This window comes from Aaosphaeria arxii (genome assembly GCF_010015735.1).
Source record: "Aaosphaeria arxii CBS 175.79 unplaced genomic scaffold BU24scaffold_4, whole genome shotgun sequence".
Taxonomy (NCBI): Eukaryota; Fungi; Ascomycota; class Dothideomycetes; order Pleosporales; genus Aaosphaeria; species Aaosphaeria arxii.
The window spans coordinates 363,844-383,595 of record NW_022983477.1 but is presented as its reverse complement, the minus strand read 5'-3'; the positions used below and the strand labels follow the sequence as shown (position 1 = coordinate 383,595).

Genomic DNA, 19,752 nt, shown 5'->3' with positions numbered 1-19,752 from the left:
GGCTTCCCCGAAGGCGGCGACGCGCGGCAGAACCTTTTCCATAGCTTCAAGTGGGATGTGGACATCGCCAACAACAGTAACAATTATATTGCAAGCTCTACTCTCCAATCCTACCAAACCCACCAACCCAATTCCACACTCCTCATCTTCCACCGTCCCAATCCCTCAACAACTGGACGACACACCACACACCCCTCCCTCCCACAGCAACATGTCAACAACAGCACCACCACCTCTACCAACAGAACCCTACACCACAACACGCACCCCCTACCCAGCGAAAACCCGCACCCAAACCGCCTCCATATCCTCCGTCCCCACCACCGCGACCGCAACCTACTTCTCAGACAAGATCCTCATAACCATCTCCCAAGACGGCCGTCTCGCTCACTGGGTACATCCCCCTCTCCCTCCCCTTCCCTCAAACCCTCACGTACAGCCCCAGTTCAAGTACACATGCTAACAAAAGCGCTTGTAGTTACACGTCCCCCTTGACATCTCCCCCACAGACTCCTCGCTCACATCGCCGTATACCTCCCACGACAACGAAACGTCCTCGGATTTGCTGCCGATGCACCACTTAACAGCGACGACGGTGTTAGGCGGCACGATGGCTGGCCTCGATGTGCTGGGGCAGACGCTGGCGACGCAGGTGGCGAGCGCGATTCTGGTTAGGGATCCGGGGGAGAGGAGGATGGTGGTGTTGGGGTTGGGGCTCGGGAGGGGGTTTGTGGAGGGCGAGGGGGCGAGGGAGGCTTTTGGGGAGGTTGTTGGGTTGGCTTTGGGGGTGCTTTGAGTGAGCGTAATATGAGTAGGAGGGCCATGGGATGGTGAAGCTGAAGATCATAGGGAGGGATATGCATGGTTTATGGCTGTTTCTGTGTTTGAAGAGAAGGCCGGCTTATGCGGTCGTCATGAGTTGGTATGATATCTATGTATGTATACGCTTTTCCTTTTGTCCTTCCCTTTTTTCGTCTTCATATTCTCATCATTCCCGAGGTATCATGATAAAAAGTTCGTCTATAAATCCCATCCAATTCCATTCCAGGATCCCTCACTGACCTTAATGATATCCCAGATCTCCCCTCCCTCCCAAAAAGAACAAGTGAAAACGCCGATGCAAATGCAAAGTTCAAGTCTAGCTTAGACGTAAGTGTTTTGTAACTTATTTCACGTTCTCCCGGAGCTTGTTGATCAGCGAGTCCACGGACGCCATGTCCTCAGCGTCGAGCTTCCCCTCTGGCTTGAATTCGGCGGGGACCTTGGCGACGGTCTCGTCGAGGGCGGGTTGGTAGTTGCGGACGGTGGAGGAGAGGGCGAGGATGGCCTTCTTGCGGACGCTCTTGTCTTTGTCTTGGGTTGCGAGGTTGATGAGGGTGGGGATGGCGCCGAGGATGAGGAGCTAGAAGAAAGATAGTCAGTAACATGTTCTATATCCACACATGTATAGAAGTACGGTAGATGGGGGAAAGGAAATACATACCCGTTCCTGCGACTTAATATTATTCTGCACCGCAATCCCAGCACACCACGCCGCATACATCCTAATCTCCGGCTCCTCATGCGCCATCTGGTCGACCAGGCGCGTCCAGAGCCCCAGGTTCTCCAGGTTGTTCGCGTTGTCGATGCCCTCGACCAGCTGCTCGAAGTTGTCGAAGGCGATCAGTTTGTTCTCGAGGTCCACCTCGTCGCTCTCGACCGCGTCCATGGCTTCCAGCATGAGCTGCGCGTCCGATTTCCCGCCGAACAGCGCGCGCACGGCGTCGGCGCTCAGCTGCGTCTGCGGGGCGGGTTGGTCGTCGGTCGCGGCGGCGCGGGTCGCGGAGGAGTTTTCGAGACCCCATTTGAGGAGGTTGTTTAGGGCTGGGTCGGTCATGGTGGGGGTGGGGATTGGTGAGTGCGTAGTTCGGGGGGTTTGGTTGAATTGGTGTAGGAGGTTTGGAGTCGTGTGGGTGGGTGTGTTTGTTGGTGGAGGTGGTATTAGGCAGATGGGTGGAATTGTGCTTGCGACGAGAGGTTATTTAGGCATCTGAAAGAAAGTATCTGAGGATGACGCAGGGATGGATGGGGTTGGAAATTTTGGCGCGCGGAAGGGACTATAGTGTTCGAGAGCCTTCCACTACGAGTTACTAGTAGACAGTACAGTGACAGGGAAGGGGGTAGATATATGGATTAACATAGGCTGAACTTGATTGATGTCGTTAAATACAAATTGATACTGGATTTTATCTTCTGATAGACGGTTTCCATCTTGTCGTATCGATATCTGTAGCTATTACTGTTGCGTGGGCGAGCACGATCTGATTGTGTGGCGCGGAAGTCCGCAGTAACATTCCGGTACGGAGTAGACAGTGACAGTGACAGTGACAGTGCAGCCTCTCTGTTCCCTCATCCATGGTTGGACGAGCGGGCGTTATCATTGGGTGGTGCCATGTGGATTGCCCCTCATTCCACGTGACCAGACAGCTATGAAAATCTGGGACGCCATCCGTCGGACTGAACCATCCAACGGGAGCGACAAGACAGGACAGAGAGAGGGGTAAGAATATAGCATCAAAAATATCGTCATGTCATACATCTCATCAATGCACATCTTTTGGTGACGACGGTGAACAGTCGGTATACGAGGGAGAGACTCAATTGACTAGCAAAGAGAACTGGTGGTCCCTCGGGATATCTTTGTTGAGTTACGCTCGGGCTCTGTCATGGCATGGTTTACGCCGTACAGTTACGGTGTACGCTTCCATCCTACCACCTACGACTTACCGCACACTTGCACACACTGACCTTCAATCTCAACCTCAACTGGGACTGGCCACAAAGTACGGTTCCTACTTTTCCTACTCTCCCACTGCCGTTTAGTCCAATTGTGGCAAAGTGTAGTTGGCTACGTTAGAGTGAAAAGGGCAACAAGCAAGGCGGTGAGGGTCGGTGATGTGTGTGCGTGCACGGGGATTGGCTGGATGTGGGATAGAGGAGAGCTCGATAGTACGAGTAGGTGGTGGATGGCTGGGGAACGGAACGGAAGGGAGACACGACATGCACGCACGCATGGCAGACACTCGACACTTGGGATTTACAGATTGCAAGGTTATCCTCTGTAGCACAATATATACAACTGCGAGTAACTGTCTACTCGTGGATAGAGGCGAGTAGATAGCTGCTGGTATGCATTCATTCCTATGAGGGAGAAGCATGTCATCAATGTACTGGCCCTGCTGTATCTGTATCGTACGGTACATTACCACACCGCACTCTGCACGCTGCTGACACTACTTATTATTATGATTATTGTACGAGTAATGGTTGGCATACTCCGGTACATAGTACATTCTGTGCGTGTATAATAATACTCGTGGCATAACAGGGAATAGGTTCTCTTTCTTGGCCTGGCCCGCCCTGGCCCGCTCCGCCAGAGACAACACAGCTCTCCTCTCTGCCAGTCTCAACTGTACGAGCAACCAGGCGAGCCATCTGCCCATTTTCCGCCTTCTTATCCTCCTCCTACTCCTTCGTCTTGTCCTCGTATACTATCCTCATCAGCCATCATCAATCTACTCCGACGACCAGGTTGACCTTCCGCCAAGAGATTAACGGCGTTGCCTGACGGACATGGTGGGTGCGTGTCAATGACGGCGTACCAGACGGACATCACCTGTGGCGGGGAGCTTGCGTGGACTGAGCTGAGACCGAGAAGAGGAAGTATCAAGACAGAGATGAGCGAGAGGTACAAAAAGGTGCAGCCTAGGAGTGGGTTTTGTCTTCATAGATATAAAAAGATGTTACCAATGCCAATGGCAAATGCGACGCGCGTGCATTGTAGAAGGCATCAATCTTATAAAGTGGAAGGGATTGTCAATTCCCGTTGCGATCCCTCATTGTCCCGTATCTTGATTCCTCCGTGCAAATTATAAAGAGGGAAGAAGAGAAGAGCAAGCAGCAAGCAGTGTGCGTGGTTGTCAAAAGTTTGTTGATTCTTGTCACCTCTACCTGGGAGTACCTGCCTACCAGCACCAACTCATCTTGTACCTAGTACTTTAGGAGGAGTCCATCCCACCCTCCCCGCTAAAACTGGCAAGATCGCACCCGCTTATTTAGCAGCCACCCACCGACCTTTGCCTCTTCTCTCGCACTCCTGCGCACCTTAACCTCACTCATCACCATCCAAACCCGCTACCTAACCTCGTAAGCCCTACCCCCTTCTCTCACCATCCAACCTCTCTCTCTTCCTCTTCCTCCTCCTCTTCTTCTCCTCCATCTTGCTGTTGCTGCAGTCTCATCCATCTCCAACGACCTCTCGCTAATCTCTTCTGATTCCTACAGCAACCCTCCCAATTTCATCCTCCCCCTCCCTATCTCACAGCTTCTAATCAGCCAACATGGAAGGTAAGTTCCAGCTCAGCCCCCTTCTCAAAACCTCATCTCCAACGCTCAATCCGGGCTGCCTTCGATGCGCCATCAATTAATCTCAATGAGCTCTGCTAACCTTGTCCTTCTCATCTACAGAGGAAGTCGCAGCCCTCGTCATCGACAATGGGTAAGATGCTCTCCCCTCGATTTTGCACACCCGCATCGCCGCGGTGGGGTCATCCGCGATGGCCGCGACCACGTCCATAACAACGCGGGATATGCTCTATATCGCGGCAGATGCTGTGCAATGATTTCCTGGACTCGAGCTGACAGTTTCTAGTTCGGGTATGTGCAAGGCCGGTTTCGCCGGTGACGATGCGCCCCGAGCTGTTTTCCGTAAGTTTTCCCCCCCCCTCTCTCCCTCGTTCGCGCTGCTACGTTGGCCAAACCCACCGCCTCCGCCGGTTGCTGCGATTGCGGGATTTCGAGAAATCGCTGTTCGAGAGCTCCATCTAACTTTTTGCTCCAGCTTCCATTGTCGGTCGTCCCCGTCATCATGGGTATGCGCTCCTCTCTCTTTTCCCCAGGTTTCCTGGGTCTCGTGGACTGACGGATAATGCAGTATCATGATTGGTATGGGTCAGAAGGACTCCTATGTTGGTGACGAGGCACAGTCGAAGCGTGGTATCCTCACTCTCCGATACCCCATTGAGCACGGTGTTGTCACAAACTGGGACGACATGGAGAAGATCTGGCATCACACCTTCTACAACGAGTTGCGTGTGGCCCCCGAGGAGCACCCCGTCTTGCTCACCGAGGCTCCCATCAACCCCAAGTCCAACCGTGAGAAGATGACCCAGATCGTCTTCGAGACCTTCAACGCTCCCGCTTTCTACGTCTCCATCCAGGCCGTGCTTTCCCTGTACGCCTCCGGTCGTACCACCGGTATCGTCCTCGACTCCGGTGACGGTGTCACCCACGTTGTCCCCATCTACGAGGGTTTCGCTCTTCCCCACGCCATCTCCCGTGTCGACATGGCTGGTCGTGATTTGACCGACTACCTCATGAAGATCCTTGCCGAGCGCGGTTACACTTTCTCCACCACTGCCGAGCGTGAAATCGTCCGTGACATCAAGGAGAAGCTCTGCTACGTCGCTTTGGACTTCGAGCAGGAGATCCAGACCGCCAGCCAGAGCTCCAGCTTGGAGAAGTCCTACGAGCTTCCTGACGGCCAGGTCATCACCATCGGTAACGAGCGTTTCCGTGCCCCCGAGGCCCTCTTCCAGCCCTCCGTCTTGGGTCTTGAGAGCGGTGGCATCCACGTCACCACCTTCAACTCCATCATGAAGTGCGATGTCGACGTCAGGAAGGATCTCTACGGCAACATCGTCATGGTAAGTAACCAGTGAACATCTCGAGTGTGCGCGTTCGCAGAGCTAACACTTTCCCTAGTCTGGTGGTACCACCATGTACCCCGGTATCTCCGACCGTATGCAGAAGGAAATCACCGCCCTTGCACCCTCCTCCATGAAGGTCAAGATCATTGCTCCTCCCGAGCGCAAGTACTCCGTCTGGATCGGTGGTTCCATTTTGGCCTCCCTCTCCACCTTCCAGCAGATGTGGATCTCCAAGCAGGAGTACGACGAGAGCGGTCCTTCCATCGTCCACCGCAAGTGCTTCTAAGGTACACAACGCCTCGCTGGTTCCGAGACGAGCGTTCGACTGACCTTTCTTTTCAGCGTATCTTTGCGAGTGACGACGGACGGCGCCCTGACAAGCCTAGTAGCGGAGGCATCCTTTTGTTGGCGCTCTGTTATGCCCGGATTTTTCAAATGGTGATTGTTCACAAAATGGCGAAGCGTACCAGAGCTTGGGTGGTTCAAATGAGGTGCTTGGACTCATTCGTCAATGTGTGTTAGGATCCTAAAGATTGTAGCCTAGAACCTGGACACTTTATCCTCTACATTTGTTTGTTCTACCTGACTGCCGCATGCTTTGTTTTGCCTTGCCTTACGTGTACGTGACTGAGTCATTGAAGACCGTTCTCACCGGTCGTATAAGCTTGACCCCATGCACCATTCTTGAAGCGCCGTTACCCGTCTTACATCGATTTCGAGAGACGCATGCATAAGATTCTGCGGAGAGCTTCTACATGCGGTTAGATGCGATATTTCGTGATAGCTGGGCGCTTCCCCCGGGAAGCTCAAACATAGCTATTTAAGTGTCAATCCGCCCGCCCATACCGCGACCTCAAAAATCCCAAGGCCCTGACCACCTTTGCCCAAAGCCGTTGGATTAAGCTTTTTGACGAGCCCAAGTATTCGTTATATAGTGATATCTTATCCACGTATGCCAATAAGCTTTTTTGTTTACCGTTTGCGCAAACACTCGTATTTCCGACGTGACACATTCATAGTTCGTTCACTTTGTTGGTTCCGCTGAGTCACCGATTTCCATTGTCAGATTGCCTTGAAGAACTCCAACATCGACTCAACCCCATCTTGCACAATCTATTCTTTCACGGAACAGAATTTCTGCTTCCGCCACCAAACAAAACATCCCCAAACAATGGCACCTTCAAGATCCCAAAGGGGATCCGTGTCGACCATCAAAACAAGTGCCGATGAAGAAACACCGCTCCTGACCCCCATCGCCCCCGTACCCACATTCTCGGAGCCCATTGAAGCAGCACCAGACCTGAACACCAGCATACACGACGATGAAGACGAAAACGCGCCATTGCCCACAGTGCAAATCTTCCTCCTCTGCTACACGCGTGTGGTCGAGCCCATTGCGTTCTTTAGCATCTTCCCTTATATCAACACCATGATCGAGAGGGTTGGCGGCGTCGCGACGGTGGATGTTGGGTTCTACTCGGGGCTCATTGAGAGTCTTTTCTCTGTCACGCAGATGTGCGTCATGATTGCTTGGGGGAAGGTATGTAATTACTTTGTTTTTCGAAATATGCTATGTTTTTCTGCGTTGCGGGTGTTGGACGTATAACGCCATCTCACGTGCCCAGCCCGTCATTATATGGTTACAACTAGTTACTGACTTCGAGATTGCAGGCTGCGGATCGATGGGGGAGAAAGCCATGTCTCGTTCTCTCTTTGGTCGGTATCTCGATTTCTATGGCGCTTTTTGGAATGAGCCAGACGATTTGGCAGATGATTCTCTTCCGGTGCATCGCGGGAGTGTTTTCGGGGACTTTGGTGTAAGTTCGATTATCTCACGACTATTGTAGGGAGAGTGATCACTGAGCTAATTGGATGGCAGGACGGTGCGAGCAATGATTACGGAGAATAGTACTAAGAAGACACAAGCCAAAGCATTCAGTTACTTTGCGTTTTCTGGCAACGTGGGTATCTTTCTAGGGCCTATGCTCGGTATGTATACACACACCTCGATATACAGGAATACCTACTAACACGCTTCTAGGTGCGGCTCTTGAAAGACCTGCTCTGAAATATCCCATTTTTAGCAATATCAAGTTCTTCCAAGAATATCCTTATGCTCTGCCTGGCTTTGTCACTTCTATTATTGGAGCCACCGCCGCTATCCTATCTGCTCTGTTCGTCCGAGAGGTACGTTCCCATCCCACATCAATCCATTCATTCTCCATCATATCTAACATCCACCCTCAGACCCTCCACCTCCACCACCGAAAAGGCCACACCCCGGAACCCACAATGTCAACGATGGAACTCCTCAGACACCCAGGCATAGGCCGCGTCCTCTTCATCTACAACTACATCCTCGCGCTCGCCTTCGCCTTCACAGCCGCCAACCCCGTCTTCCTATACACCCCCATCGACCTAGGCGGAATCGGCTTCTCGCCCTCCTTCATCGGCGGCGCCATCGCCGTCAACGGCGTATCCCAAGCCCTCTGGCTACTCTTCGCCTTCCCCCCGCTCCACCGCCGCACCGGCACCATCGGCACCCTCCGCCTCTGCGCCCTCATGTGGCCCATCTTCTTCCTCATCAACCCGCTCGCCAACCTCCTCCTCCGCACGCACCACCCCCTCCTCTTCTGGACGCTCTCGCCCCCCGTCGTCGTGATCGGCTCGGGCGTCGCGATGGCGTTTACCGCCATGCAGCTCGCGATCAACGACATCGCGCCGAGCCACCACACGCTGGGCACGCTGAACGCCGTCGCGCTGGCGATGTCGAGTGGGCTGCGGGCGGTGGTGCCGGCGCTGGGGGCGAGTTTGTACGCCGCGGGGGTTAAGGGGAGGGTGTTGGAGGGGCAGCTGTTTTGGGTGGTTATTACGGCGTTGGCGGTGGGGCTGTGGCCGGTTTTGAAGTGGTTGCCTGAGAAGGCGTGGGGACGGGTTGGGGTGGTGGAGAGGGAGGAGGGGGAGGAGGAGGCTTGAGGATGAAGGACGTGCTGTTGTTTGGTTTCGTCTATCTTGGAGAAGTATCATCCCGTCGTTGTCGTTTTGTTGTTGACGGTTCCGTTCCGCTGTCTCTTTCGATCTCTTGGGCTTTTTTTTTTCAGAAGAAGAAAGCAAGGGTCGTCATTTTCACGGAGTTCTTCGTTGTTGTTGGACGTCCAAAAAAAGTCATCATGTTTCTCCTATTGCTTCAAAAGTTTATCTCTTGCTTCCATTCTATTCTATAATTCTGTCACATAGACACCCTAGAGCTTTCCTCTACAGTTTTGCTCTTGTTTGGGTTGTTCCTCTCGGTCTCCGTTATTCTCTAAGGCTGCGATATTGTTTACATCGTCAACGTTGGATAATCAAGAACATACACGATCAATTCCCGGTCCATCTGGTGAGATCGGATAGATGGATGGGGTGTAGACCGAGATAGTACATACAAAATAGAAAAGTCATTCATTCTTTCTTGTATCCTTTGATATACAATGTATCATGAAAATGAACCTTCAATCATGGGCACTCCTGCACTGACCCTCTTGCGCTACTCTTGTGAGGGAGGTCTGTTTGATTTTACGTCCGTGATACTGGTGAGTGGGAAATAAACATTACCCATTCTAGTACTTAGTAAGAAGAATGGAAAGATAGGTCATAGGGTGCAGGGTGTAGGATGTGCAGCAAGATACTGAAGATAGAAAAGCGGGGATTGGTGGGGAGGTAAGGGTTTGAATGTTTATGTCACATTGGTCTGTTGAATGGACGCCATACGGTAAGGCCCTCGCTCCCAATTTTGGGTTGTAGAATTGAGGACATTGGAGTGACGGCTGTTTGGTGTTTTTGTGGGTTTCCATGTTGATGTTTTAATTGATGTTTGGCTGGGATTGGGATTGGGAATTTTCGTGATAGTCTGTGTGTGGTGTTTAGGGTGATTCCTACAATGACGTCTTGATGTTTGCTTGAATCTCAGGGGCATTCGATTTGCAAGAGGATTCAACGTTTCGGAATGAGAGAACAAAGAGAAAGGGGCAGATGGACTACGGGGAGGTCTTCACTTATTCTTTTTCTTCAATAGAAAATGTCGATGTACCTCTTTAACAAGATCATTAGCTAGATTCAGATCAATGAGGACACGAGAGTTTACGGGATAGCCTGGTAAGTTTCTATTTGGTGACGTGAAATGGTATTGGATTGGTCATGCCGGACATCTACGGAGTTATTTGGTAAGATTTGAATATGGCAATAAGTTTTTTAACATAGTGATGATTGTGAAATTTAGATGCTGTGGGACGGACAGGAGGGTGTGATCCTTTGACGTAGATGTGTTGCACATTATGGACCTCTGTAGGAGAGGAAGGATTACGAAGACTGGCTTATGCATTTTATTTGAAGAGTTGAAGAACTAGTTCAAATAACTCTTTAGACTCTGTCTGCTCGCCCTGTATAGCGAACATGCTACCCTAAACACAGACGCTATCTAAAGCAGTCTGAAGTGTCCACTCTGCATAGTTATCCACTACTCTTTCGATATCGTCGTCTCAGCCGCCACCTTCTCGCTCCTGAAAACCTGCACCTCCTTCTCCTCCTCAATACTCCTCCTCGCCTCCGCGTTTAGATTATTAATCACACCCACACACTTATACGACGCGAACTTCCTCGCGGGCAGCCTCGCCTCAAACATCTCGTCAATCTCCTCTAACGTGCGGTTCTTGACCTCCGGCAGATAAAAGAACACCCACAGCGCGCCGATCACGCAGGACGGGAACCAAATATACCCGTACCTCGGGCCCCAGTTGAGCGCAGCCGGGTTGATAAAGTACGGCGCCGTGAACGTCGTGAGCCAAGCACCCGCGAACCCCACCGCGGCCGCGAGCCCGAAAGTGTAGGAGCGGAGGCGCTGGGTCGGGAGTTCGCCGCCGGCGAGCCAGGCGTAGGTGGCTATCATGCCGTTGTAGCTGAACATGTAGAGGCAGGACAAGGCGACGATGACGGTGCCGGTGGTCTTGGTGCCGGGCTTCTTGTCGTAGACTACCGCGACGATGAGCTGCAGTATGCCGCAGATTATGAGGCCGGACATGAGGAGTACGCGGCGCCGGCCGAATTTGATGATGATGAGGGAGTTGGCGAGGATGGCGATTATGCCGATGGTGCTGAGGACGTTGGTCATGGCGAAGGGGTCGGAGACCTTGGCCATCTTGAAGAAGTAGGCTTTGTATGCTAGGGAGGGGGTTAGTTGGAGTGCCGGGGGTGGTGGGGATGTGGACTTACCGATGATGAACATGGCGCCTGAAGCGGCTTGCAGAGTCACGGCGCATACAGCGAGCACGGTACGGCGGCGGTCGGTGGGGTTCTTGATCATGTCCAGTGGTCCAATGCCCGAGCTGGATTCCTTCTCCTTGTCAATTGCGGCCTGAATCTCTGCGGCTTCGGCCTCGAAATCGTATCCTTGTGGACGGAGCCATTCGAGTGCGTCTCTACCCTCCGCGTATCGGCCTTGCAGGATGAGCCAGCGAGGGGACTCGGGTATAAACCACATGCCTATGGAGATGAAGAACGGAACGACGTAGATAAGTCCGAGTGGAATCAGGTAGGAGGACTTGTCGGGCCTGTTTGCAGTAGCCCAGTCGACGATGGTACCGATCAACGTGCCCTGAGTATATGTGTTAGCAAAATCGGATGAAAGGAGGTGGACCCATCACTTACCAAAGAAGTGAAGAATTGGAAGCCAGTCAGGAACAGTCCACGGTACTTTGCGGTGCTACTCTCCTGGATGTAAAGCTGCGAGAAGGTCATGAAGTAGCCGTTCGCGAGACCGATAACAAGACGGCCGACGTAGAGTGCGCCAATGTGTGTCGTGGTCATCATGATGATGTTGGCAACAGTACAGACGAGGCACGCAATCCAGAGACAAGCTTTACGTCCTAACTTGTTGGCTGCAACGCCTGCGAAGCCGGCAGAGATAAATGCTCCCAACGTCATGAGAGATGAGATCAACTGCTGTCGCTCTGTCTGGATGTTCCATCCTCCAGGACACTTGGACGTTGGGCATTGGTATCCGTAGATCTAGCTAGATCAGCATCGTGACTTTCAAAGTGAACAAATCTAACGCACCTTGAGGAAACCTGGCATGGCCTGCAGACCTCCAATCATGCCAAAGTCAATTCCATACTGGAAAGGGGAAAGGATCATGACACCCGCGGCCAAAAACAGTCGCGAGTGATCCTTCCATGATTCTTGCCTGACTTCTGTCATGATGCTGCAATGCACTTCTGTGTGAGCGTGAAGATACCGGCGGTAAACATTTTGTTTCCGCGACCTCAGGACCCTTATAGCCCTGCAGATCAATGCCCAGGCTGGGTGAAAGGCAGATGTATTTACCCAAATGCCGAACGCCTCACATGGGCTCGCTACGCTGTGCAATGTGTACAACGAGCGGGGACCCCACACATCACACTCCTTCAATTGGCCAAGGGCGGATGATACTTGGCACCTTATCCATATTCGATGTGGGGAGCCTTATTGAAAGTACATGAATCGTTATGGGCAAGAGCATCCAGATTGCAAAACCGTTTTGCATCAAATTGCATGCCGCAGGGCCGGAGCAATAGCATTGGATTGTACTCCAACTGAGGCCCGATGCCCTGGGTTGAGGGATTTATAGATCGTCGTCCGCTGATTTTTCCGAACCCTTGAGGCTATAGGTACAGCTGTTTCGACTTCTGTTTCGACTTCTGTTGCGATCTTCTGTTGACCCCATTGTTGACTTCTCAACATCCAACCTACTCCAGCTCCTCCCAGAATTTCCCCACCAGCGCACAGTCACAATCCACATCCAAACCGCACGTGTAGTCTGGCCCTCACGACGGTGGCTTTTCGGCAGTTCGACTCAAAGCTGGGGAAATCATGGGGAAGCTGTCTTAGTGTTGGGGGAGGAGTCGACGGGGCGCGACTCGTACGGAGCCCTTCCGGCTTAGCGGGGGCAGGAAAGCTTGTCTTGACTCTAGCCCAGCGTGCCAGCGCCGCAGGACGTCGGTATCATCTCATCGAGGCCCATGGAGTCGCCTCTAGCCGCGTTGCAGTCATCTTCTGGCGTCGCTAATGCAATGGACATACGTTAGTCCAGCAATGGATGCGCAAGTACAGCTGTAAGGCCCGTCACCCTCGGGCGACGACATTGAGGAGAACGGGAATCGATGCGTTTTCCGCCTGTGCAAGTTGCCTTGCAAGTCTGGACAGCACGATTAATGGCCCTTGTTGTTGTTGTGACCCCCAAAAGGTGGCAAGCCCGTCATGTTTCCCTGGGTGCCTGGTTTCTAGGTTCCGCTGTATCATCCAGAGCGTTCTCCATGGATAGGACGAATCCAATGTCGCCAACATTCGTGCGCGGATGATCAGCAACAAGGAAAAGAATGATTTCATATGCAACGATATATGTTCTTGTATAGAGTACTGAATGATCTTTTGAAAATGTTCAATCTTTAAAGCCGGACAGCGGACAGCGTACAGCAATGCTATAGACCCTTGTTCAATTGGATACTGTATTGTCAGAGATACAATAGGAGCAGATAAGAAATGGGCGGGCTCAGTTTGAGTCGTCCCAAATATCCTACTAACACCGAGACTGATCTGATCCTTTAACGATTAAATCCATAGAACTTCATGCGTTTTCGACGAAATAGCATTTCAATATGCTATTCGATTTCATCAACTCAAGACTGTTCCAGTAGAACTGTTAAGCATCCTAGAAATCGGTCATTGGTATTAAATGTAGGACGAAAGGACTAGTTACAAACCAATTCTATTCTTTATCTGTCTATTACTTGAATTCGCAGAAATACTGTGGATGCTCTGGTATCCTTTTCCATAAGTCTAATACTCGATCTTCATGGCGGCCTAGGTTGACTAGCCTCTTTCGGATAGGTTAAGACGAGAGCTCAAGCTCTCGATGTGGGACAACTGGAGCTTCCATGCACACCACGAGTAACACGTCTCCATGGCAGTTTGATTGCAACCAGCACGCATAGGGAACTGTGTAGCTATATACTACAGGTTTGTGTTGCTTTACTGAGTACCTGTAGCTTGCTGATTTGTCTAAGCGCCCATCTCAAGTACTTCTCCACTGAGTAGATCATCCGAAGTCCCACTCCACCGACGACCGCAACATGAGATGACATGCCACGATTGCCCTATAGCCTCCTTTGGAAAGCCCGCGCCGTAGATCATTTACTTCCTCCTCTTGTCAAGCAATGTCGAGATGTCCACGCTGCTCAAAACGAGCTCCGATGGCTCCGCGCGCATGCCGATACCCTCTCGAGGCCTAACAGCAAGGCCCACGATGGATTACTGAGGAAAATGGTGGAACAAAGATCCACGGGAATGCCGCTACAGTACATATTAGGAACAGAGTTCTTTGGCGACCTGGAAATCAAATGTCGGCCAGGAGTGCTGATACCGAGGTTTGGAATACACCGTTTACACCAGCTGTACCTTGGAGCTGACGTATTGGAAGGCAAGAGACGGCAGCATCTGTCACATACCTTGCGCAACTGTTACAACGTGCGAAGAACCTCCCTTCTCAGTTGCACGTAATGGACCTTTGTACTGGCACGGGCTGCATACCACTTCTATTCCAACATGAGCTTCATGCAGCTCGGAGAGATATACAAGTGTATTGTCTTGGAGTTGATATCTCAACGAAGGCTCTCGACCTGGCGAAAAGTAACTTGAGAAAGCTACAGAAGACTGAGCCCGCAATTGTACCAAACTTGATGAAGTTTATGCGCGCAGATATCCTGAAAGAACCGGACAACGATGTGCCTTCTGTTCTCCCTTCCTTGAAAGCGGCACTAGAATTGAACCGCAAACCTAAGCAGTGGGATATTTTGATATCAAACCCTCCCTATATTTCGCCATCTGCATATTGGAAAACAACAACACGCTCTGTCCGTGGCTTCGAGCCAAAGCTCGCGTTGGTCCCCAAGGCCGAGCTTGGAGGCACCGACACTGAGCAAGGAGACGCATTCTACCCGCGCCTGCTTGCGACGGCAGTAGAAATCGACGCGAAAGTTGTTCTATTTGAAGTGGCAGACCTGGACCAGGCTGTACGTGTTGCCCATCTGGCGCGTAAGACTAATGCGTTCGATGGTATCGAGATCTGGCGGGATCAGCCTGATCAAGATGATCTGGAACAGGTACCTGAAAACATATCAAAAGATCGCAGTTGCTTCCCTATCATTGGTGCTGGCAATGGACGCTCGGTACTGTTGTACCGTGGTGTAGGTGCATCTTGGCTTGGTATGCCTGCACCAATGCAGGGCACATTGGAGCAACAACAGGTCTCGCTTTAGAAGGGAACGTTCACAATCTTTTCTTCAACGGCCTGCAATTATTCAGTCGGATAATCCGGGGTATCATCAAAATAGAAAGTCCTAGTACCTCGTACTACGAATACATCAGTGGCGCACGTCATGTGGAACCATTACACTAGTGCTTCATTGGCCTATGTGTTACCTATGCGCGTCATATGCTCATTCTCTATGAACCTAAAGTATTTAACTAGAACGCACCTTTTGTCATGACATGCCTCCGATGAACGACGACTGGTGTATTTCGAATACGAGAAGTACAATCGCTAATGCGCGCATGTTCGTAACCCTCCGCCCTCATCCGCATCCGAGCGAGCGAGCGAGCCTCTTCAGCATCTACCAATTATAGAATCAAGTCGTGTCGTCGTCCCACGTCTTTCGTTTCTTCGTTCTGCTTTCGCGAGTTCCCATACATCTCACATTGAGATCAAGCATTAATCGAGCGTACCGCCTGTTGTATGTACATTCATCAAGGTCTTGATATACGATTTCGCGCTATTCTACATCATCGCCAAAGACTCCGAAGAACCACGGTCACGAGTCCACATATCAACTCTCCACTCCTCCGCAATCTCACAAAAATGCGTATCTGGTTTTTAATATCACTCTTCACCATCTTCTTCCTTGCAAATACAACCCACGCAATCTTCAATCTCAATTTCAGTCCACAGAGAGTATGTCTCCAACCATCCCGTGCATCCACACTGCCAAACCGCTCACATTTCACCTAGCAACCACCACAAATCCACCTACCCTTCAAACCGACAACCCAATCCATCCCGAGTACCAAACCACTCACAACAGTCCCAACATCCGTCCCCCACGTCGCTGCGAATATCGACGTCGTACCTCAAGAAGCTGGGGCGGGACCGGGGACTGGCGGTAGCGATGGACCGGCCGCGATGATCGTATTCGCTGTTGTGGGGTTCGTGGGGCTGGGGTTTGGATTTGGGATGGGGCTGTAAGGGAACATGAAATAACGATTTGGGTTCATGAGGGTTATGAAAGGGACACGATTTTATGGGCTTATGGGTTTACGACACGGAATTGGGAGTTTGGAGTTAAGGATTGGGATTGGGTTTTGGGGGCGAAGATTGGGAATCATGCATGAGATGGCTTTGTATCAGTGTTGTTGGAGCGGCATTGCTGTATGATCAGAGTACTAGGTGGCATCATTCTGGGTTGACTTTGTATCATAAGCGATACATGCTACGATATTTTCTATGACTTTAGCGACAGTATGATAAGTAAGAATGGTCCAACTGATAATGTTTACGCTGAATACCTACCGTTACCTTGATGATCTCCGAAGAATATAGTCGGGGACATCGGTGCAACTACAACACTATGTCAGAAGTGGAATTAACAGACGACTCTCAGCAACAAGTTGCTTAATCGAGATCATTGCAGGGTTCCAAAAGCTTATTAGCGAACGTTTGCCTCAACGTCGATGCTGTGAAACATCGATCAGATGTCGGGCTCCAGAACAATTGCCGGAGACATGTTTCCCAAGGGAGTGAAAGCGTCCACGTCGCTAGTTGTGGAACCTCATCTTCGCTCGATTGGGGCCATGAACGTGCAGCCCCTTGAAAACAAGAGGTGACGGCGACATAGGAGACCAAATAAACTATACTTGGCTCTATAATTAGAGTATCGGGCCATAATCACGCTGATCATCCATGCATGATTCCAGACTCTACAGATCGACTCAGCCTTACCGTACATTCTTCCGCCGCCGTGGTTTCGGTGATGGAATCTAAGGATCCTTCAAATGTTGTATTAAGTCAGCACGCTTCGAGGGGGTGGAAGTGCTGGCATATACTGGTTCCTTTTGGGGGCAGAAATGTTGGTGGGACGGCTGCGTGGTTGGCGCATTTTCCCAATGGGGAAGAGCATCGGTGAGGCTGTGTTTGGTGGATAATCAGCCTCGAGGTTGTATGGAATCGGGGCAGAAATTTTGGGCTGGAGAAGGAGTGTGGGGGATCAGAGTATGATTTTTAACTTTAATTTTATGTGTCTTTCGTCAAAAACTTGGTCGCGCTTTGTGTTGTTGAGTATATGATCGTCAACTAGTATGGAGTAGTATCAACTTTAATTCAGAGTCTCGAGATCTACACGTCGTAGCAACATCACCGCAAATTGTATGTCTCGCCACGTTGCATATGAGGCGTTTTGTTTCCATATACTACAATCATAACAAATGAGAAGATTCGGTAGACCGCATAAAACGTGGTTGGGCTGATGTTGTAATCACTGCCCGTTTTCTTAATCCAGTTCAAGCACTCAGCACATGCCTCCCGACCCCGTTTCAGGCATGGAACATTCTTGACCAATCAACAATGTTCCTAGACGAACATACATGTAGCGTTTTCGGTTTCCATACTCGCCCCCGTTCAGCTCAGTTCGAGATACTTGGCAAGTCCAGTTGGGGGATGTAAGCCACGCTTTGCTTCCCGATGCCCAATGTCCGATTTGGTTTATGTAGACGAAAAATGATTTCTTTAAATCAATGGATGCTCGCGATGGAGAGAGCATCTATCATCTGCTTCATTCCAACTCCTTCAATTGTGGATCACGCAACTTGGGATTGTCTTGTTACTTGTATGGTAGCATACATCTTCATCATTCTAATAGGATTGATATACGCCGTTTTCAAAAACTCGCGAGCCTCTTCAACCAAGTCCAGAATCACGATATAGCCAGCAATGGGTCACGAAACGCATCACTCCGAGGCTAGGAAGTCTCTCGGCATCTTTGCATCCCCACTGCAACATGCCGACCATAGCCATAAAGATTCGGCCTCTTCAGATGAGGAGAATCAGAAATCCACAAACACCGATGCCAATCACGTACCCTTCAACAATACCGACTGCGATTTACACGATAGTCCATCCTTCCACCGCCATGCCGAAGCCACAACAGCTGAATTGTTCTACGATCTGTTCTTCGTTGCCAATCTCACGACATTCACTGCCATGCTCGACATCAACTCGTCCAAAACACTGACAGCATACATCGGCTTCTTCTCCCTTCTATGGCTCACCTGGTACCAAACCTCCCTCTACGATGTGCGTTTTAGCAGCGACTCCCTCTTCGAGCGAATCGCCAAGGGTCTGCATTTCGGCGTCATGGTTGGCTTCGCCGTCATCGGACCTCAGTGGAAGCCCGGTGAGGAGATCTACGATTACAAGATCTACCGTGCTTTCGGATTCATCTTGATGGTTTCTCGATTGACGCTCTTCTGCCAGTATGGCGTTACGCTGTTCTACAGCAGGGTGTACAAGAAAACCATCGTTCCACTCGCGATCATCATGGCATCTACTCTCATTGCCGCCATCCTCTACGGAGCATTGACCGCAGTCTTCCCTCACACCAAGGAGGTTCTCAACACAGAAACTGGTCTCCTCGAAGGCGTGTATCAGAAATCCAACGCCTACATCGCCTGGTACGTCATCGGCATAATCGAAACCATCCTCACAGTCAGCATATCCTGCATCTGGCGCCTCATCTCCTTCAAGGGCACACACATGGTGCAGCGAATGTCGCTCCTGACCCTCATCATCCTCGGCGAGGGTATCATCGTCATCTGCAAGGCCATCTCCAAGATCGTGAAGTTGGAGTACCTGTGGTCTGCCGCCGTCATCGGCCAGATCATCGCCGCGATCCTGATCATCTACTTCTTGTACATGTTGTACTTCGACCGATTGCAGGAAGAGCATTTTGGCACGATCAAGCAGCAGTTGTGGTCGTTTGTGCACTTCCCACTTCACACTGGCATCGTGCTCGTGCTGCAGGGTGTCTCGCATCTCATCATCTGGAGACAGGCCATCGAGGCTTTGAACGATGTCAATTCACGATGGATGGACGTGCAAACCAACCTAAACAACCACGTGTACGAGAATGGAACGGTGTACGCCCAGGCTTTCTATGACGTTTCCAAGTACAACGTCTTCGACTACGTGCCGAAAGGCATGGACGTCGGCCATGCATTGGAAGTCGCCAGCGAAGCAGCTACGAACATGGCAGAGGGCTACGATAATCTGATTGCCTCGAGCACGAACACCACGGCGGAATCCCAGTTGGTGGATGGAATCAACACGCTCATTGCTTCGACTGCGGATGTTCTGTTCACGAGTCTGGGCATCGAGGCACCAAAGATGGATAAGGGTGGTGAAGAGAAGAAGCTGGATTTTGATACCACGTTCAATCAGTATGGAAAGGTGTTCAACTTGGTCGTTGAATACGTTTTCGTCACGGTAAGTTCATACATCCTCGCCCCTTGTCAATAAACCCAGACAGTGACTAATGCTCTTCGTCTCCAGGCCGGCCTGTCGCTCCTTTTCATCACTATTTGCGGCTTCCTGTCGCTTCCGAAGTCTGGACGACGCATGTCTGAATACATCCGTCTGGGTGCCAATGCGGCATTCAGTGTGGGGTTGTGCTTGATCACTTTGTTGCGGTACAATGACACGTCGTTGTCCAACTTCATGATGAGTGCTTGGATGATTCCGCTGATCTGCATTGTCTACTTCTTGTGTGTGCTCGGGAATCACCTTCGTCTTCCCGGGAAAAAGACGCACTAGAAGTATCTGGGGAGAACAAGGGCCGGTGAGGGGGTCTGTTGGATGTATTGTAGATGAAATGGGAATTGTGGGAAAGGC

General features: G+C 51.0%; 8 protein-coding genes across 8 annotated transcripts; 6 read left to right on the top strand and 2 right to left on the bottom strand.

Annotated features, from left to right (window-relative positions):
* Positions 1–65: 65 nt before the first annotated feature.
* BU24DRAFT_175477 (uncharacterized protein) lies at positions 66–1,119 on the top strand. Its single transcript, XM_033521563.1, has 2 exons — positions 66–394; positions 479–1,119. The coding sequence occupies exons 1-2, from the start codon at positions 212–214 to the stop codon at positions 794–796; spliced, it is 501 nt and encodes a 166-aa protein (XP_033383677.1). The 5' UTR covers positions 66–211; the 3' UTR covers positions 797–1,119.
* Positions 846–2,126, bottom strand: BU24DRAFT_421638 (Fes1-domain-containing protein). The gene is made up of 2 exons (XM_033527775.1): positions 1,484–2,126; positions 846–1,402 (listed from the first exon to the last, which is right to left on the bottom strand). Exons 1-2 carry the CDS (start codon positions 1,874–1,876, stop codon positions 1,166–1,168), a joined length of 630 nt encoding a protein of 209 aa, XP_033383676.1. The 5' UTR covers positions 1,877–2,126; the 3' UTR covers positions 846–1,165.
* A 1,947-nt stretch (positions 2,127–4,073) lies between these two features.
* On the top strand, positions 4,074–6,372 carry BU24DRAFT_175491 (Actin, gamma). Its single transcript, XM_033521564.1, has 8 exons — positions 4,074–4,185; positions 4,324–4,386; positions 4,507–4,537; positions 4,691–4,746; positions 4,880–4,910; positions 4,973–5,744; positions 5,803–6,034; positions 6,090–6,372. Exons 2-7 carry the CDS (start codon positions 4,380–4,382, stop codon positions 6,031–6,033), a joined length of 1,128 nt encoding a protein of 375 aa, XP_033383675.1. The 5' UTR covers positions 4,074–4,185; positions 4,324–4,379; the 3' UTR covers position 6,034; positions 6,090–6,372.
* A 216-nt stretch (positions 6,373–6,588) lies between these two features.
* On the top strand, positions 6,589–9,418 carry BU24DRAFT_441116 (MFS general substrate transporter; the record flags this gene model as incomplete). Its single annotated transcript, XM_033530416.1, has 6 exons — positions 6,589–7,287; positions 7,419–7,564; positions 7,627–7,736; positions 7,789–7,934; positions 7,995–8,681; positions 9,374–9,418. Exons 1-6 carry the CDS (start codon positions 6,919–6,921, stop codon positions 9,416–9,418), a joined length of 1,503 nt encoding a protein of 500 aa, XP_033383674.1. The 5' UTR covers positions 6,589–6,918.
* An 824-nt stretch (positions 9,419–10,242) lies between these two features.
* BU24DRAFT_480130 (monosaccharide transporter-like protein) lies at positions 10,243–12,254 on the bottom strand (the record flags this gene model as incomplete). The annotated part of the gene is made up of 4 exons (XM_033533110.1): positions 11,838–12,254; positions 11,430–11,789; positions 10,995–11,376; positions 10,243–10,943 (listed from the first exon to the last, which is right to left on the bottom strand). Exons 1-4 carry the CDS (start codon positions 11,976–11,978, stop codon positions 10,243–10,245), a joined length of 1,584 nt encoding a protein of 527 aa, XP_033383673.1. The 5' UTR covers positions 11,979–12,254.
* Positions 12,255–13,695: 1,441 nt separating this feature from the next.
* BU24DRAFT_421629 (S-adenosyl-L-methionine-dependent methyltransferase) lies at positions 13,696–15,279 on the top strand. The gene is made up of 3 exons (XM_033527774.1): positions 13,696–13,775; positions 13,823–14,182; positions 14,236–15,279. Exons 2-3 carry the CDS (start codon positions 13,899–13,901, stop codon positions 15,071–15,073), a joined length of 1,122 nt encoding a protein of 373 aa, XP_033383672.1. The 5' UTR covers positions 13,696–13,775; positions 13,823–13,898; the 3' UTR covers positions 15,074–15,279.
* Positions 15,280–15,672: 393 nt separating this feature from the next.
* Positions 15,673–16,056, top strand: BU24DRAFT_461582 (uncharacterized protein; the record flags this gene model as incomplete). The annotated part of the gene is made up of 2 exons (XM_033531901.1): positions 15,673–15,765; positions 15,823–16,056. The coding sequence occupies 2 exons, from the start codon at positions 15,673–15,675 to the stop codon at positions 16,054–16,056; spliced, it is 327 nt and encodes a 108-aa protein (XP_033383671.1).
* Positions 16,057–17,796: 1,740 nt separating this feature from the next.
* BU24DRAFT_450068 (uncharacterized protein) lies at positions 17,797–19,745 on the top strand (the record flags this gene model as incomplete). Its single annotated transcript, XM_033530997.1, has 2 exons — positions 17,797–19,347; positions 19,414–19,745. The coding sequence occupies 2 exons, from the start codon at positions 17,797–17,799 to the stop codon at positions 19,672–19,674; spliced, it is 1,812 nt and encodes a 603-aa protein (XP_033383670.1). The 3' UTR covers positions 19,675–19,745.
* Between the last annotated feature and the right edge of the window lie 7 nt (positions 19,746–19,752).

What these genes read in the sequence shown, in the direction of transcription:
- BU24DRAFT_175477 (XM_033521563.1), top strand. Translation starts at nt 212, where the DNA reads ATGTCAACAACAGCACCACCACCTCTACCAACAGAACCCTACACCACA. An exon ending in ACGGCCGTCTCGCTCACTGG is followed by an intron (nt 395 to 478) that starts GTACATCCCCCT and finishes AAGCGCTTGTAG; the next exon opens with TTACACGTCCCCCTTGACAT.
- BU24DRAFT_421638 (XM_033527775.1), bottom strand. Translation starts at nt 1,876, where the DNA reads ATGACCGACCCAGCCCTAAACAACCTCCTCAAATGGGGTCTCGAAAAC. An exon ending in ATATTAAGTCGCAGGAACGG is followed by an intron (nt 1,403 to 1,483) that starts GTATGTATTTCC and finishes TCTTTCTTCTAG; the next exon opens with CTCCTCATCCTCGGCGCCAT.
- BU24DRAFT_175491 (XM_033521564.1), top strand. An exon ending in TGCGCCCCGAGCTGTTTTCC is followed by an intron (nt 4,747 to 4,879) that starts GTAAGTTTTCCC and finishes TTTTTGCTCCAG; the next exon opens with CTTCCATTGTCGGTCGTCCC. An exon ending in GGTCGTCCCCGTCATCATGG is followed by an intron (nt 4,911 to 4,972) that starts GTATGCGCTCCT and finishes CGGATAATGCAG; the next exon opens with TATCATGATTGGTATGGGTC.
- BU24DRAFT_421629 (XM_033527774.1), top strand. Translation starts at nt 13,899, where the DNA reads ATGCCACGATTGCCCTATAGCCTCCTTTGGAAAGCCCGCGCCGTAGAT. An exon ending in CCAGGAGTGCTGATACCGAG is followed by an intron (nt 14,183 to 14,235) that starts GTTTGGAATACA and finishes ACGTATTGGAAG; the next exon opens with GCAAGAGACGGCAGCATCTG.